Raw genomic sequence first — 17,972 nt, 5'->3', positions numbered from 1 at the left:
CTCCAGCAGCTTGCGAAGGTGTCAGTGGAAACAAACATGAGCTGGCCTTCTTACTCTCTCTGGGGATGCTGAACATTGCCCAAATATTGATACTGCCTTCCAGCCTTTTGGAAAACACTCCCTCTCCCAAATGATGTACTGTCAACAAACAAAAACATTGTCCAAGTGCTTCTTTCATACTTGATTTTGTACTTTTGAAGTGCACTTCTTATAAACACTTAACTACTGTATAATTTAACTCCAGACAGTTTGCTACCTCTCAGTTTACTGGTTCTCTCACCCTCTTTGCTCCGTCTTCTCCCCAGTCGACTCTAATCCATGCAAATGATCCCATCCCTCCTAATTATCATACGTCGATTTGGGAAACGTTTCAGCATCCGTCCTGTTATTCTGTTTTCCTCTCCCTAGCTGAAACTGTTAGCACCACTAATCTCGTAACTCCTTTACCTTCAAGTACATCAATAGTTAGATATGCCTTCGATGACTCAGTTGAATTTCCCACCATAAAAGCTTGTGTTAAAAGGAAGTTGACAGGTGTAATAGTGTAGGGGGGGTCGTCTTCACCTCATCTCTCTCTGTTTCTCACTGTAACCTTTCTCTTGAATAATAACCTTGTTCCTGTGGGGTTGTGTGCCTGGTTTTGTGCCAAGCATTGTCTTTACTCTGTCCCCTAACTTTGTTATTTTTTATACACTGGTGTGACACCCAGAGATGAGGCACTTCTCCAGTCATTTCACTGGTTATTAACCCTCCCTCACCTCCTCTTGACCTCTGATTCTGCCGTATGAGTCAACCCCTCTGTCTGTTAGGCCCTGGAGTAGAATCTCTGTCGTTTAAACCTCTCTCTCTCACTCTCTCTTTAACCCACTAGAGTCAATATCCGCGTCCCCCCGCACAAATCTAATTAGTACAATAAATTAAAAAAATCTTCAAAATCTGTCTGTTTGAGCTAGAGATATCTGTTTTTTTGCAAGGGCTCCAGCTCAATCGTGATGGCTAGAATGGAGTAAATGGAACGTAGTCAAACATGTGGTTTCCATATGTTTGAGGTGTTTGGTATCATTCCATTTATTCCATTCCAACCATTACATGGGGCCGTCCTCTTATAGCTCCTCCCACCAGCCTCCACTGGTCTCAATCCACCGCATCCGCCAATGGCGGCCTTCCGCATCTGCGGCGGAAGGTGGCCGAGCTACAGCGGTGTTTGTTGGACTATGAGACATTCCCGAAAATTGGTCATCTCACAAAAACGTCTGTAGTGTTCTATGTTTTGCTCTACGACCCCCACAAGCATCTCGGGACTTGTCTGAAGTCGGTACCGCCGATCTGCCAACTTCTGTCTGTAGCATCCGAACAGTTTGGGCTACACACTACACACTGGATAAGAGCGTCTGCTAAATGACAAAAATATGACCCATCTATGGAAAGGTGAGATTCTCATGTTGGTTGTTTTGCTTTGCTGTAGGACGCCCCTAAGCCTCAACTGAAAGTAGCCCAGTTCCATAAAAAAAATGAATGGAAGTATATACTATATATACTGTGAGTAATTTAGTGCCAATTTGTATTTGTTAAATATGAGTAAAAAATGAAAATAAAAAATCCATATTTTTCTTATATCTCTTAGATATACAGTGAGGGAAAAAAGTATTTGATCCCCTGCTGATTTTGTACATTTGCCCACTGACAAAGAAATTATCAGTCTATAATTTTATTGGTAGGTTTATTTGAACAGTGAGAGACAGAATAACAACAAAACAATCCAGAAAAACGCATGTCAAAAATGTTATAAATTGATTAGCATTTTAATTAGGGAAATAAGTATCTGACCCCCTCTCAATCAGAAATATTTCTGGCTCCCAGGTGTCTTTTATACAGGTAACGAGCTGAGATTAGGAGCGCACTCTTAAAGGGAGTGCTCCTAATCTCACCTTGTTGCCTGTATAAAAAACACCTGTCCACAGAAGCAATCAATCAATCAGATTCCAAACTCTCCACCATGGCCAAGACCAAAGAGCTCTCCAAGGATGTCAGGGACAAGATTGTAGACCTACACAAGGCTGGAATGGGCTACAAGACCACCGCCAAGCAGCTTGGTGAGAAGGTGACAACAGTTGGTGCGATTATTCGCAAATGGAAGAAACACAAAAGACCTGTCAATCTCCCTCGGCCTGGGGCTCCATGCAAATCTCACCTCGTGGAGTTGCAATGATCATGAGAATGGTGAGGAATCAGCCCAGAACTACACGGGAGGACCTTGTCAATGATCTCAAGGCAGCTGGGACCATAGTCACCAAGTAAACAATTGGTAACACACTACGCCGTGAAGGACTGAAATCCTGCAGCGCCTGCTCAAGAAAGCACAGATACAGGGCCGTCTGAAGATTTCCAATGAACATCTGAATGATTCAGAGGAGAACTGGGTGAAAGTGTTGTGGTCAGATGAGACCAAAATGAAGCTCTTTGGCATCAACTCAACTCGCCATGTTTGGAGGAGGAGGAATGCTGCCTATGACCCCAAGAACACCATCCCCACCGTCAAACATGAAGGTGGAAACATTATGCTTTGGGGGTGTTTTTCTGCTAAGGGGACAGGACAACTTCCCCGCATCAAAGGGATGATGGACGGGGCCATGTACCGTCAAATCTTGGGTGAGAACCTCCTTCCCTCAGCCAGGGCATTGAAAATGGGTCGTGGATGGGTATTCCAGCATGACAATGACCCAAAACACATGGCCAAGGCAACAAAAGAGTGGCTCAAGAAGAAGCACATTAAGGTCCTGGAGTGGCCTAGCCAGTCTCCAGACCTTAATCCCATAGAAAATCTGTGGAGGGAGCTGAAGGTTCGAGTTGCCAAACGTCATACTCGAAACCTTAATGACTTGGAGAAGATCTGCAAAGAGGAGTGGAACAAAATCCCTCCTGAGATGTGTGCAAACCTGGTGGCCAACTACAAGAAACGTCTGACCTCTGTGATTGCCAAAAAGGGTTTTGCCACCAAGTACTAAGTCATGTTTTGCAGACGGGTCAAATACTTATTTCCCTCATTAAAATGCAAATCAATTTACAAGAAACGTCTGACCTCTGTGATTGCCAACAAGGGTTTTGCCACCAAGTACTAAGTCATGTTTTGCAGAGGGGTCAAATACTTATTTCCCTCATTAAAATGCAAATCAATTTATAACATTTTTGACATACATTTTTCTGGATCTTTTTGTTGTTATTCTGTCACTCACTGTTCAAATAAACCTACCATTAAAATTATAGACTGATCTTTGTCAGTGGGCAAACGTACAAAATCAGCAGGGGATCAAACACTTTTTTCCCTATCTGTTTTTCCATGTATGAATCTGTTATTCAATTATTCAATTCCTATGGGCTAATGAAATTCAATGTTTCATCAAATAATTTTTTATATACAGTATATATATTTATTTATACCTAAAGGGGTCCTAAAATTCTAAAATCAAATAGCTAAATGTTTCCTCTCTATTACCTCTCTCTCTGTTGTTAAACCGCTATTTTCTCTCCTCTCTCTCTCTCACTCTCTCTCTTAGAGTTTGCCACAATATAGTTTTTCAGAGTGTTTGTTGCTTGTACAATTTCAGGCATTCCAGAGATCAAATGAAGTGAATAGACACTGACACAGAACAACTCTCTGTACATTTTTGTGTGGACATTGAAGTTCAGTCAGAGCAAAGTCCAACAAGGTATTTTTGTGTTACCTGGACAAGCTATTGTTCAATGTGTGAGAAGGCAGAGTGTGTGTGTTTGCATGTGTTTGCATGCGCACGCCCGTCCATATTCACAGGTGTGCGTCTCCATGTGTTCATGCGTGTGTGTGTGTGCTTGTCTCAGTGCGACTAACAATGCTGTCATCTACTCTGTCAGTGTGTCTCTAGCTAAAATAAAGTCAAATAACCTTGGAGAGGCTTCTCTCCTCTTGAATTCTCAATTCTATGTCTGACACACAGCTGGCCAAAAATAGAATCCTTGAAAACTGTCTCTAGTAGAGAAGAGAGAAAGAATGAATCACACAGCAGCACTAAAATAATACGGTTTAGTATTTGAAGTTGAATTAAAAGAAGAAGAACCTGGCGGGGGAGAGGACCTTAGACGTATTTAATGAAAGATAGATAACTTGTTAGTTTTACTTTAATAATCAACACAAGGCTATGATAGTATCATATTTCAAAACATTTAAGGGTGGGGTTTTCATAGCCTTGTGGCTTTAGTGTTTCTCTGTGGTCACCTTTGCTGATAGAAAGGGAGAATATTCATGGCTAACTCTATACTACTCTATGTGATGTCTTGTACTTGTAGCTCCATTTTGAAATGATCAACCCTCAGTCTAGCCCTTTACTCTGAGTGACTTTTGTTGTTGCAGGTCTCTGGTGGGCTTTGTGTGTGTGACCTACCATGGGGCTGTGCTGTGTTTGTGTGTGCCGTATTTGTGTGTGTGCTGTTAGGGTATGTAGTGCTGGTGTGTGGCTGCCATGGGTTTGAACTCCCACAGTGAGCATGGGCCTCAGTGCTTCTGCTCCTGAGCTGACCAAGGACTAAGAGCTTGTAGTGATATTGTGTGTTATGTGTATACTACAAGGTACTGCTGAACAATCACAGACCATTGATTTTTGGATGTGGCATATTTTCGTCAATTCAGTACAAGACATGGGGTTTGATGGCAAAAGCTTCTAACACATAGCACCTCCTGCTACCCCCACCAGCCATTACCCCAGTGTGAGTAGTCATGGGTCAAGTTCCTGCCCTACTACATTGCAGCAAATGCCAGATCTTACAATGCCTGGATAGGTGTTTAACATCAGCTAACCATGTCACATGACATGGGTCGCGTTCCCCTGCTCAGACGTTGCATCCATCAACCAATGTTTGCGTTCCACGTCATTGGCTGTGTCATCGACTGACAGATTGCTACAACTTATGATGTGGTTGGCTGATACCTAAAATACCTATCCAGGCATTGTAAGATCTGGCATGCGTCAGCAATGCCTGGGCAAAGGAACGCGACCATAGCAATCTGATACCTGACTGCACAGTCGATGACATGGCACGCAACCATTGGTCTTCTTTCAATGCTGCTGCCAGCCCTTGATTGCGGTCAGGTGTGCAGTGGAGCGGCTGCTGTCTAATGAGATCTTTAGTAGGATAGCCACAGCAACACACTGTAGCCTTAAGTATAATGAATAGGGAAAAATGAATTATGGAGAAATGTCGGTGGAAATGCTTTTTTATGAGCAAATGTTGATATAATAACCATCATACCGAAGTAAACTTGTACTTTTACCCCTATTTCTCCCCAATTTCGGGATATCCAATTGGTAGTTATAGTCTTGTCCCATCGCTATGGACTCGGGAGAGGCGAAGGTCGAGCAACTCCTCGGGAAAGCATGCAGTTTATTAGGCTACAGATGAAATAAGTTATGATGAACTTCACAGGGTGGTGGAAGTGCACGAGCTTGATGAGCATGATGCTCCTTTCCAATAAATATTAAAGGTCTTTGTCTGGTGACATGATAATCGATGCTTGGCTTCCGTTTGACAAATAAAAATAATCTTGCTCTTTTGTCCATAATAATCTCATCATGTAGGCTATACGTGCGCTCTAGCCAACAGCGCGCAGATTGCGCTGTTGGCTAGACCACACTTGCCAATACCAGAGTGCGCACACTCACTATATAACTTATATAACGCACATTATTTTGTGAGAAAACCATCAGTAGAGGTGAAAATGCGATGGAAACCCATTTGACTTGTATTTTTCATATCAAATCACATTACATTTTTGATTCGGAACATGGGAATTTTACCGCGAAAGGTATTTTTATGTGCACTACGTCATCATGCACAGCCTTTTATCCGCAACAAGTCAATTTGATGGAAACACATCTCTGGTGGGAAAATGCGCATATTGTTTTTGGGAGGATTTTTGAATATTCACATGAAAATCTGTCACCAATTGGATGGAAACTTAGCTAGTGTGGAGGAGAAATAAAGCACTAGATATTTAAGTATCAAAAAGGGTAGCCCAAAAGGCTGGCAGATGGCGATATTGAGTCATTTCATTTTATCGTCCAAACGCATTGTATGCAGCCGGCAATACATATCCCCCGTCGACCGGTTCGTACCTTAACATTTTTCCATCCAGGCTGCAAATGCTTCAATTTCTTCCGTAACTTTATTTAATGGTGAGAAAATGGAAAAAAACGGGGAAAATATGCGTACTTTCCTTATGAAACACCGTATTGCATTCAGCCAATCAGGTTGCAGCTGTCTGGTGTTTACCCATAGCTGAACGCGGCTGCGCAACATCAGGAAATAGCATTCCTAGGCATTAGCCAATGGATCAGAATGCTTTGAGCTAGTATTTCTCCTTTACCTAATGGAACACACAGCACTATAGTCACAGCAGCATCGGTTAAGTCAAGACTAGCAGAACATTTTCCTTCTTCCCTGTTCAATGCAGAACGTGTTCTCTAGTCTAGTTCCAATGCCCCAGAGAACCACTGAGTCATCCTGCGTCTACAAAGCAGACCATAAACACAGCATTTTAGTCAATTAATGATCTTAATCGTTTGGTGGAAGGATGGCCTCTCAAGGGAGCATGCTATCGCCTCTCTGGGGAGAGAGAACGTCTAGCTCCAGTGTTGTGGAAACAGTATCATAAAAACATACACTATTATCTCGGTCTCTAACCTGAAAATTGTAATGTAATGTTCGTATATAGAGTCAAAATCCAATAGTGTCCAATCCCTAAAGGGTATAGACTTAGCTACTCACAAGGCATTTGTATTCGGTGCAGACGTGTTAGGAATGATGTTCTGCTTGGCTTTTTATTTATCCCTTACTATTCTCAATGGGGGAACACAGCTTCCTGAAATAAGAGCTTATGTTTGACTATCTTTGTCTTTTATTGTCAGATCCTTCACCTTCATTCCCAATCATATTCCCAGATATTCCCTAAGCAATGTTAACTCTGCAGTTTAAAAAATAAAGCCTACTGAGGTTTGCTGCTCCATCCACTTTTGGACAACGGGATACAATCCACATTAACCATCTCTGAGGAACATTTTTAGACAGGCCCCATAATTACTTGAGAGATGAATCGTGGGTTTGGAGAAAAGTCTCTTTCATGCTCTGCCTGCTTTGAACACAGACTCAGAGGCTCTCGCCGAGTGTGTCTCTTAAAGATAGTCTAGTCAAGGCTGAGGGCCATCTAAAGCAGAGGGATGACAGCAGAAGAGGGGAGGAAGAGGAGGAGGAGGAGGAGGAGGAGGAAGGGGGAAGGACAGAACCACGTCCGGAGATCATAACAATCATTACATGTGACAAACAAGGTCCCCACAGCTTATGGCCCGGGCTTAATCTCTGATGTGGAATCATGCCTCGCTCTCGATCGGCTAGCCGTGTCTGGGTTTGTTTGCTAGCAGCACGCCTATTGTAGTGGCATTGTGGGTGTTCTAATTGGAGAATCAATAGGGTGAGGCGATGGAGGTCTAAGGGCTGCTCTGGTGTCAAACGCACGCATCGATTGCCTTTTTAAACTGGAGTTGCTAGCCAACCCACCCAGGCTCTTTGTTGTGTTCCCAATATATAATGACAACAATTAAATATTATTCTATGAGAAGACCTTGTAGATATTTGTCTGGGAAAATGAAATATACATGTACAGCCAATCATTGAATGACACAACAAAGGATGCATTTGAGAAAAGCAGCTCTGCATAGATAGGAAGACTGCATACATACTGTATCAAATAAAGCCACCTAACTGGCAAAATTGGCTTGGATCAGGTCACAATTGTTATACTGGATGTAGGCAGACTGTGAAGAAAGCCTTTTGAGGAACGTGCACTTTGTGAATGAGAGACACAAGCAGTGAGTGACCTCGTTTTCAGAATGCCGCTCACTGAGCAACCACGTTGGGGCCTCAATGGTGCGTTGCAGATTCTTAAATGGCCGCCACGCTCGGCGTCATCAAATCTTAAAGTGCCGGTAAACAGCACTTTCTGGTCGGCTCGCCATACACTATACATGGAGTACATACATGAAAAATACTTTTATGCTTTTCACTGTTCGAAAGTATATAATTTATTTGATATTTCCCCAACTCCTTATTCCAGTTTGACCTCTTACCCTGATCTAACTGCTCAAACTGACTCAAATGGAAATTCATAACGTTTCCCATAAATACTAAATGACAGCACAAGCATACAATGTACTAGAAAAAGCTATGTCGATTATGATATAATAAAACATCGCTAAGGCCCGGACCCAGCAGTCTCAAGTAAAGGATGAAAATGTTCAACTCTCCATAGGGTTTGATGCAGTAGGACGCTGGAGGCTCCTTGCATGCATCTGTAGTGGATACATGATGATGATGATCCTAGATAAGCAGCGTGGTTTTTTCCACTCTGACATTAAAGGAGCTAGTCTGTGGTAGCCTGGGGGGAACTGTTTTAGCACTGGCTTCCTTTGACTCTCTCTCTCTAGATTATGAAACTGGAGAGATATGCCTCTGTTCCACTGAAAGAGGGCCTCAGATTCCCAGTCTTACATTTTGGTTGTTTTTTCAATCATTATTAATCAAGTCATGGGGAAAAATAGGATTTAATTTGAACTGGATAGATCATTATAAATCAAATTGTGTTTTCTCTTCTTGCAAATGACCTCTTCTGTGATAGTGGATAACATCAGGATATGTCATTAATTGGATATATAGTACATTGGAATAATGTCAGGATATGTTAATTGTTCCAAATGCTGTTTGTCTAATCTATTTGTATTCTCTCTCTATCTCTCCCTCTCTCCCCTTCCTGTCCTCATTGGGCCCCTATGAAGCAGAAGAGTATGCTGTCGAAGGTAAGGCTACTATTTTGCTCCTGCAGACCTAAAATGGCTTCTTCTATGATATTGGATGCCAATGTTGGTTGCTCTACATGCTGTTGTGTCCTCCCTCTTGGGAGGGGCATTGTCAGTGCAGTTGGACTGTGGTTATGGTGACTCCAGGGGGCCTAAATTACGCTGTTTTAAAAATGGAACCAAAGCTGTGGTTTCTCTCAATTACACTTCCTATTCTTCTCGAAGTTACCTTATTTTCTTCCTTGGTTTGATTATTTTATTTTATCTATCTATACGTATGGATTCTCAGTAGGTACTTTGTACTCTTATATGTGAAAGTGTTGGCACTTTCCGAAAGTGATGAGTGAGTGAACCAGGGAGTGAGTGTGCTATATGAATAACATCAGGTGCTAATAAGTCATCGAGGTGGAAGAGTTTCTAGTTCCCTTCAGGTGAACCGTGTGATACTGTTTCTAGTTCCCCTCCAGCTCTCTCCACTATCGTCTCCAGTGAGGGAGAGAGGGTAAGAGCCAGGGCTGCCAGTCAGGCCCCTTGGGGCCACATCATGCCCTGGAGCTTGTTGCTAGGCTAGCTCACAGCTCAGCTGAACGTACAGATGTAGGATCTTAATTTGATCACCTTGTTGCAGGACAACTTTGTAATGTAAATGCAAATGTAACATTTATCAACCCCTGCAAAAATGTCCATTAATTATTATCCACATAATAATTGACATTTCCTGTCGCTGCAGGATTATTTCCCTGCTGTAGCAAACTGACTCAAATTAAGATCCTACATATGTATAGGAAGATTAGCAGTAGCTCCCTGTCTGTCTGGGCCTGCATGTCATTTCCTCAGCAGTACCGGGGGGGAATGAAGGAACATAAACCGGATCAGTCAGACAGAGGTAGTGAAGCAAGGCGTTTACCGATGGCTCCCCAGACACAGCGTTCCAGACGCGTTTGACTCTAGGCAGCCTAATCCAACCGCGCTTCGCCACATGCGGTGAGGGCTGAGTGCGAGGTTTGGGAGACGGGGAGGTGCCGTGTTTCCCCCTATCAGGAACGCTACGTGATGGTTTACCCCTCTCCCGGGCCTTGGTGAGTTCGCTGGGGAATCGCTATGGAAACACACCCCTGCTCAAAGTTTTTCCCCAAAACATGAATCAGAGTTTCTGCAGTTGTTTTACTACCATTGCTGTATCTTGGCTCTAGTTTGTTTAATCTGTGGCATATTGGAATCAGAGAGAATGAGAGCATATTTCAGGTTGTCTTTGCTCAGGTTGTCTTTCTCGCCGGCCAACCCGTGAACTCAATTTGAATTGTGACCTGGGTTTGATATGCAGACAGAGTGTGCAGGGCTGTATAACAGACCCTGTTTGATGCTGACATTCTCCTGCTGCATTTAAATCCGAGGATCACAGGCCTGTCTTCCTCTCTGCTTCCTCGTGTGTGTGTGTGTGTGTGTGTGTGTGTATGTGTGCGAGCACGTTTGGCGAGGCGGCGACCGTGCGTGACAAAGGGGTCACATGTCGGAAGCACTGAAGCCGTTGATGGAAAAATGTCAGGGTGGCGGTGGGGGTGGACAACAAGGGACGGTGACTGTTCGTTCCCACGTTACCCGGCTGATGCGGCCTGACGGCTCCTCACTCTGTAGTGCGGCCACCGTGCGAGGGGTTAGGAAGGGGCGGACAGCTCCCTCGCTGTGTGTTTGCATGTCTGTGATCTTGATGAGGGGGAGCAGAGCGCTGACCCCATGCTACGATGGTGCGTGGCGATCTGTTTCATGCCCCGGCCCCAGAGGGACCACCACAGCTCCCCGGGGGCCCTGGGGGCGGACGGCAGAGCTCTGCCCACCACAACTGCCTCTCAGAGAGTGATCAGGAGAGCAGCGGAGTCCCAGCCAACCAGCCAGAGGGCCATGGAGGGCCTGAGTATCCATTAACATTCATCAGACATCATAGCCAACAGAGACAGTAGAGTCCCACTTCAGTGATTAAGCGAACAGGGGGTCCCGAGTCTTTACAGCTAAGAGACTATGCCATAGGGTAGGGATTTTAAATTTGGTATTTCTTGTCATTCCACATGCTCCTTCGATTTTCTTAGAGATTTTGGACCGTGCAGACATTTTGCATTGATCTAGGGATAGTTGGCTTCCTTTTTATTCTGGATGCTTTTTAGATGTGAAAATTGCCCTTGTCTGATGTCCTAGGTGTGTCCCAGATGCAAAGCTATTGGCTAATAGAAAGGGGATTCTAATCTGCAGGCTTGTGGAACCCCTGGGTTTACAAAAAATTTGCACAAGCAGTGGGGATTTTATTGCCAAGAAATGCTCTGGGGTTGTCTATATGTTCAGAGCTACCGATGTTTTCTTTGCCAAAAATCAGTAATAAGGTACACAATAAAATTATGAAGTCTGAACTCTCACTCCAAGTAATGGGTATTTGTGTTTTCCCAAGTCATGGTGTTTTAATTAAGAAGTGAATAAGTACCCTCAGAGACGTGTGTTGTGTATGAGTAGGACACGCATACTTTAGGTAGATATCTAATGGTTAATTGTCTCATTCGTGCCTGGGAACCAAAATCCACCTTGCTCCTAGGTTTTTGTCCTATTTTTAGGGCTGTGGTCCGCCACTATCTTTGGACTAATTAGTGACAGTGATTGTGCGTTCAAAGGTTGCTGGAGATTGATGATACAGAAAGACCTTGAAAGTCAGTGGGACCGAGGTGCCCCTGGAACACTGTTGGTTGGTTGGTCGCCTGCGCTGGCAGACAGTGGGGGCAGCGATTGATGATCTGCGGTGTACACTGTCTTGTTTTCACTGCTAAGCCAACCCCCACAGTTCTATCTGCCTCATAGATTGCCAACCAATTCCTTTTTTCCTGGGTTTGGCAGAGGAAATACCTCACTTATGAAAATAATACCCAATAAAAACCATACTGTGTGTATACAGTGAGGGGAAAAAAGTGTTTGATCCCCTGCTGATTTTGTAAGTTTGCCCACTGACAAAGAAATGATCAGTCTATAATTGTAATGGTAGGTTTATTTGAACAGTGAGAGACAGAATAACAACAAAAAAATCCAGAAAAAACGCATGTCAAAAATGTTATGAATTAATTTGCATTTTAATGAGGGAAATAAGTATTTGACCCCTCTGCAAAACATGACTTAGTACTTGGTGGCAAAACCCTTGTTGGCGATCACAGAGGTCAGACGTTTCTTGTAGTTGGCCACCAGGTTTACACACATCTCAGGAGGGATTTTGTTCCACTCCTCTTTGCAGATCTTCTCCAAGTCATTAAGGTTTCGAGGCTGAAGTTTGGCAACTCGAATCTTCAGCTCCCTCCACAGATTTTCTATGGGATTAAGGTCTGGAGACTGGCTAGGCCACTCCAGGACCTTAATGTGCTTCTTCTTGAGCCACTCCTTTGTTGCCTTGGTCGTGTGTTTTGGGTCATTGTCATGCTGGAATACCCATCCACGACCCATTTTCAATGCCCTGGCTGAGGGAAGGAGGTTCTCACCCAAGATATGACAGTACATGGCCCCATCCATCGTCCCTTTGATGCGGTGAAGTTGTCCTGTCCCCTTAGCAGAAAAACACCCCCAAAGCATAATGTTTCCACCTCCATGTTTGATGGTGGGGATGGTGTTCTTGGGGTCATAGGCAGCATTCCTCCTCCTCCAAACATGGCGAGTTGAGTTGATGCCAAAGAGCTCAATTTTGGTCTCATCTGACCACAACACTTTCACCCAGTTTTCCTCTGAATCATTCAGATGTTCATTGGCAAACTTCAGACGGCCCTGTATATGTGCTTTCTTGAGCAGGGGGACCTTGCGGGCGCTGCAGGATTTCAGTCCTTCACGGCGTAGTGTGTTACCAATTGTTTTCTTGGTGACTATGGTCCCAGCTGCATTGAGATCATTGACAAGTTCCTCCCGTGTAGTTCTGGGCTGATTCCTCACCGTTCTCATGATCATTGCAACTCCACGAGGTGAGATCTTGCATGGAGCCCCAGGCCGAGGGAGATTGAGAGTTATTTTGTGTTTCTTCCATTTGCGAATAATCGCCCCAACTGTCTACAATTTTGTCCCTGACATCCTTGGAGAGCTCTTTGGTCTTGGCCATGGTGGAGAGTTTGGAATCTGATTGATTAATTGCTTCTGTGGACAGGTGTCTTTTATACAGGTAACAAACTGAGATTAGGAGCACTCCCTTTAAGAGTATGCTCCTAATCTCAGTTCATTACCTGTATAAAAGACACCTGGGAGCCAGAAATCTTTCTGATTGAGAGGGGGTCAAATAATTATTTTCCTCATTAAAATGCAAATCAATTTATAACATTTTTTACATGCGTTTTTCTGGATTTTTTTGTTGTTATTCTGTCTCTCACTGTTCAAATAAACCTACCATTACAATTATAGACTGATCATTTCTTTGTCAGTGGGCAAACATACAAAATCAGCAGGGGATCAAATACTTTTTTCCCTCACTGTATATACACTTATATATACTTAAACAGTGACATAACGTATATGTCATATAGCAGACGCTTTTATTCAAAGCAACTTAGTCATACCTGCATACATTTTACGTATGGGTGCTCCTGGGAATCAAACCCACTACCCTACAAGTGCAATGCTCTACCAACTGAGCTACAACGGACCGGTATTCACCTCAGAAAGACTATTGACATATAATGTAGAGCAGACATGCTCTATTTGGAACGCTAAAGAAACCATATCAGTTTACATTTCTGCTTTATATATCTACGTTGTTTTGTTCTGAGTGTCATGCCATGGTATGCCCATGGTCAGACAGAGCCAAACACACATGGAGACAGAGACTGTTCAAGTCATACAGAATCAGAGTAAATCCACAGCTAAGATACAGTCTCTACGAGTTCCCCAGTGATCTGTTTGGAGCTGAGGAACATGCCAAGCGGATCCCACTACTCTGACTACTCTTAATCAATCTGATCAAAGCTAATGATATTTTCTTTTCTGGGACATCCAGGCCCAGAGTTAATCTATAAGCTTTGGGAACAAAATAGGAGTTTGATGTTTGGTGGAAATATGGGATTATAGGTTGAGTGGGGACTGTACTGTAGTTATGGGAGATTAGTCTGGATGATACAAACCAGATTATGGATTTTGTTCTTATTGCAGAGAAAAGAGACAAAAAATTGGCCAGAAACGCCAATGTTTCCTAGATATGTCTACCGTGAGGGTACAGGGGAGTAAACACAGTACACAAGAGAGTATTATGGTACTGATGTCAGAAGGGGATTAACCTACTTTTGAATATTATTGTTCAAATTTTCTGAGAATTATGTCTTGTCCAAGTTTATATATTTTTATGTATTTATATTTGAACTTTTGTTGCCCAAGCTACCTATGAGTTGAAGCTTTGTCTATCCAGTAACGTAGTTATTGTGTAAAGCTAAAGATCCCCAATTTAATCTCAGTGCTTACAGAGTGCTCAGTGCTCAAAGTGAGTACAGAGTAAGAGGCTTGTCTTTATGAGTATGACACGGTATAGAGCCCCACAGTGGAGGTGTCATAATACCCATAAAACCTAGCGGTCAAACAGGGAAATGGTTCCAATCGTTTTTTCCACCATTCATTTTTCCCATAGGGGATTTTAGAAACACTTCAAATAAGAGCTGTGTTTCATGTAGGCTTACCCTGGCGTGACATTTTGATAACCATGTAAATCTGTCTCGGACAACGTCACTTTTGGCAATATATATTCGGCTCAGATTCCAAAATGCTAATTAGCATCAAAGTAGACGTCATACAAAACTACAAAATCCCTGCAAGCTCCTGCATGTCATCTCTAGCTAATACCTTTGCTAACAGGTATTGTGTCAATTTAAAACGTGCACAAGACAGTTCACAGAATTGTCAATTTTAAAGAAATGTAGCCTAATTATTCATTACTACATTTAGCTAACATTAGATAGTTAATCCAGAGTTTCTTACCTTTTCCTCAATTCGGCAGTCTTGTCCAGATCATCATTGCATTTGTAGTTCTTTATGATAGCCACATTAGCAGCTAATTAGCATTTCAATTTTGGGAGGTAAATTCAGGCGAATATATTGATAAAAGTCACCTTGTCCGAGAGAGATTTACATGGTTATCAAAACGTCACGCCAGGGTAAGCCTACACAAAACACAGCCCTTATTTGTTTCTAAAATCCCCTATGGGAAAAAATGTATGGTGGAAAAATGATTGGAACCATTTCCTGTTTGAGCTCTAGGTTTTATGGGTGCTTTTGACTGTATCTCAAAACGGTAGATTCAAACAACAATAAAATAATGATACTGTATCATGTACCGTATCAACATGACGTTCCAGTATGATAACCACCACCATTCTTCTACTCTGTCTAATCTGCAAAGCCTACCAAGACGCTTACATCTTTTTCATCTAATTTATGCCACATTCCCTTTGTTCCCTACAATGCTATTGGTATTCTCATATTGACATATCGCCGGCTGCTTTCATTCAGAAGGGTTTGGAAACAATTAAAGCAAACAAACCCTTTTACAAACAGTATCCCTCCCTCCGCCTTGGAAAAGAGCAGGTGAATAAGAGCTGAATGGCGTCCCACTGTACTGCTGAATTGCTGCAGAGCCTTTTGGAGGGAGGCATTGATGTGCTTCTCTTTTCCATCCATCGACTCTCCCAGATGCTGCCTTGAGATTAACAGTGCTGATGTCCTGGAGGAGCACAGTAAACCCATGCCCATTCTCACAGGCGATTAATTCCCCCTTCACACACACAGTCACACAAACACACACACACAATCTGCTTTTGTGGTAACACAGTCAAAAGGCTGAGGAGTGGGCATTCCACTTGTGAGCAGCAATTCCAAATGTGACCATTTCAACGTGTGTGTGTGGCCTTGAACGCTACTCTATGATGCCCATGAATTGTGACTTTGGCAGCTTAACGTCCATTAATTGTATTTGGTCACCGGATCCACTTGATGTTGAATGGGAGTTGGGTTCGCTGGCTCTCGGTCCACCAGCCTTGCCATTCAGACGACGCCCATCCTGTGCCCTGTGCTAAGATGGCCGCCGGTCATGTGTGTGGCTGCCTGTTGGGTCAGGGCCCACATTGGGAAGAGGCCATGGTTAGATCCCTGCATACAATATCTATCTATCTCAGGCACACCATTTTGTTCACTTGGACATAGTGATAATGGAAGCAGGTGACACTTTTCATCGAAACAAAGTGATTAATACCCTAGAAATTCAATTAAAGAGTAACACAATCTTTCTCCAATTCACCATTATTTACTGAAGTTGTTAATTATGTGATTCTAACTATTCTCAAATAGTATTTGTGCTATTTCCTGAACTTACACGTCTAGCTATTTAAGACAATGGAAATGATCTGCTTGAAATGGCTCTGCTTTTGGAGGGATTTCGCTCCAATCCCCAAGTCTCCCCTCCCGTGAGTGTATTCAAATGAAAATGTGTCTTGCTTCATTCGTCGTGCTTTGGAGGTTTTAAAGTGACAGGGGGAAAAATGCACATGGTCTTTAAGTATCTCCCTGAGGACCAGGGGTTATGGGGCATTTGGAGTTGATATTGCTTTGTCTTTCGTTTTGTCGTCTTCCCCCGCTTAATTTATGCCCCGTCAGGAATACAATACCCGTTAATCCTCTCTTCCTTTCTCTTTCTCTCTCTCTTTCTCTCTCTCTCTCTCTCTATTCCTGTCCCACTGACTTTTCCACTCTGTCCCTATTTCATTTATCTTCCAGTGTTTTTCCCCCTCTCCGTCTATCTGTATTCCTTTCTTCCCAATTTATTACCTTTTCCTTTTCTTCCCTCCCTGCCTCTCTCCTTCGTTCCCTCTCTGGTCTAGCAGATCAATTCATAGGTTGTTGCTAAGAGGCTTAAGAGAGACGCCTCTATAGGGGGAAGTGGATTGCTCCTTTATTGAGTTGAAGGAGGCAATCTGGACGGGGCAGACAGCACTAAAGGAGGGAGGAGAGGAGGTGGTTCTCAATCTGAGTCTAAATCAAATCAAAGTTTATTGGTCGCGTACACAGATTTGCAGATGTTATTGCAGGTGCAGCGAAATGCTTGTGTTATTTAGCTCCAACAGTGCAATAATATCTAGCAATACAAAACAATACACACATAATACGAAAATGTAAGAAAGTGAAATATATCCATCTATCATCTCTCTACCTGATAGAGCACTGTTCAACATGTACTGCATCTGTACATTAATTAAGATACAATATTAGGTATGTGGAATATGACGTGTGGCCTAAGTACACTATATATACAAAAGTCTGTGGACACCCCTTCAATTTAGTGGATTCGGCTATTTCAGCCACATCTGTTGCTGACAGGTGTATTACATCAAACACACAGCCATGCAATCTCCATAGACAAACCTTAGCAGTAGAATGGCCTTACTGAAGAGCTCAGTGACTTTCAACATGGCACTGTCGTAGGATGCCACCTTTCCAACAAGTCAGTTCATCATATTTCTGCCCTGCTAGAGCTGCCCCGGTCAACTGTAAGTGCTGTTATTGTGAAGTGGAAACGTCTAGGAGCAACAACGGCTCAGCTGTGAAGTGGTAGGCCACACAAGCTCACAGAACGGGACCGCCTAGTGCTGAAGCGCGTAAAAATCGTCTGTCCTCGGTTGCAACACTCACTACCAACTTCTAAACTGCCTCTGGAAGCAACGTCAGCACAATAACTGTTTGTTGGGAGTTTCATGAAATGGGTTTCCATGGCCGATCAGCCGCACACAAGACTTCGATCACCATGCACAATGCCAAGCGTCGACTGGAGTGGTATAAAGCTCGCTGCCGTTGGACTCTGGAGTAGTGGAAACGTGTTCTCTGGATTGATGAATCACGCTTCACCATCTGGCAGTCCGACAGACGAATCTGGGTTTGGCGGATGCCAGGAGAACGCTACCTGCCCCAATGCATAGTGCCAACTGTAAAGTTTGGTGGAGGAGGAATAATGGTCTGGTGCTGTTTTTCATGGTTCGAGCTAGGCCCCTTAGTTCCAGTGAAGGGAAATCTTAACGCTACAGCATACAATGATATTCTAGATGATTCTGTGCTTTGTGGCAA

General features: G+C 43.3%; 1 protein-coding gene across 5 annotated transcripts in view; it reads left to right on the top strand.

Moving 5' to 3' along the window:
• The window catches only part of nrxn2b (neurexin 2b), an 863,757-nt gene that overhangs the window by 91,179 nt on the left and 754,606 nt on the right, over window positions 1–17,972 (top strand). For 3 of the 5 annotated variants that reach the window (XM_084156410.1, XM_084156412.1, XM_084156409.1), the window contains exon 3: window positions 8,856–8,876. In XM_084156410.1, coding sequence (XP_084012536.1) covers window positions 8,856–8,876 — 21 coding nt within the window. The remainder of the gene's footprint in view (window positions 1–8,855; window positions 8,877–17,972) is intronic. The other 2 variants (XM_084156411.1, XM_084156413.1) reach the window with 1 other exon arrangement.

The sequence above is a fragment of the Coregonus lavaretus genome (assembly GCF_964263955.1).
Source record: "Coregonus lavaretus genome assembly, chromosome: 39".
Taxonomy (NCBI): domain Eukaryota; kingdom Metazoa; phylum Chordata; class Actinopteri; order Salmoniformes; family Salmonidae; genus Coregonus; species Coregonus lavaretus.
Note: the sequence above shows the minus strand (reverse complement) of the source record. Positions and strands in the feature narration are given on the sequence as shown.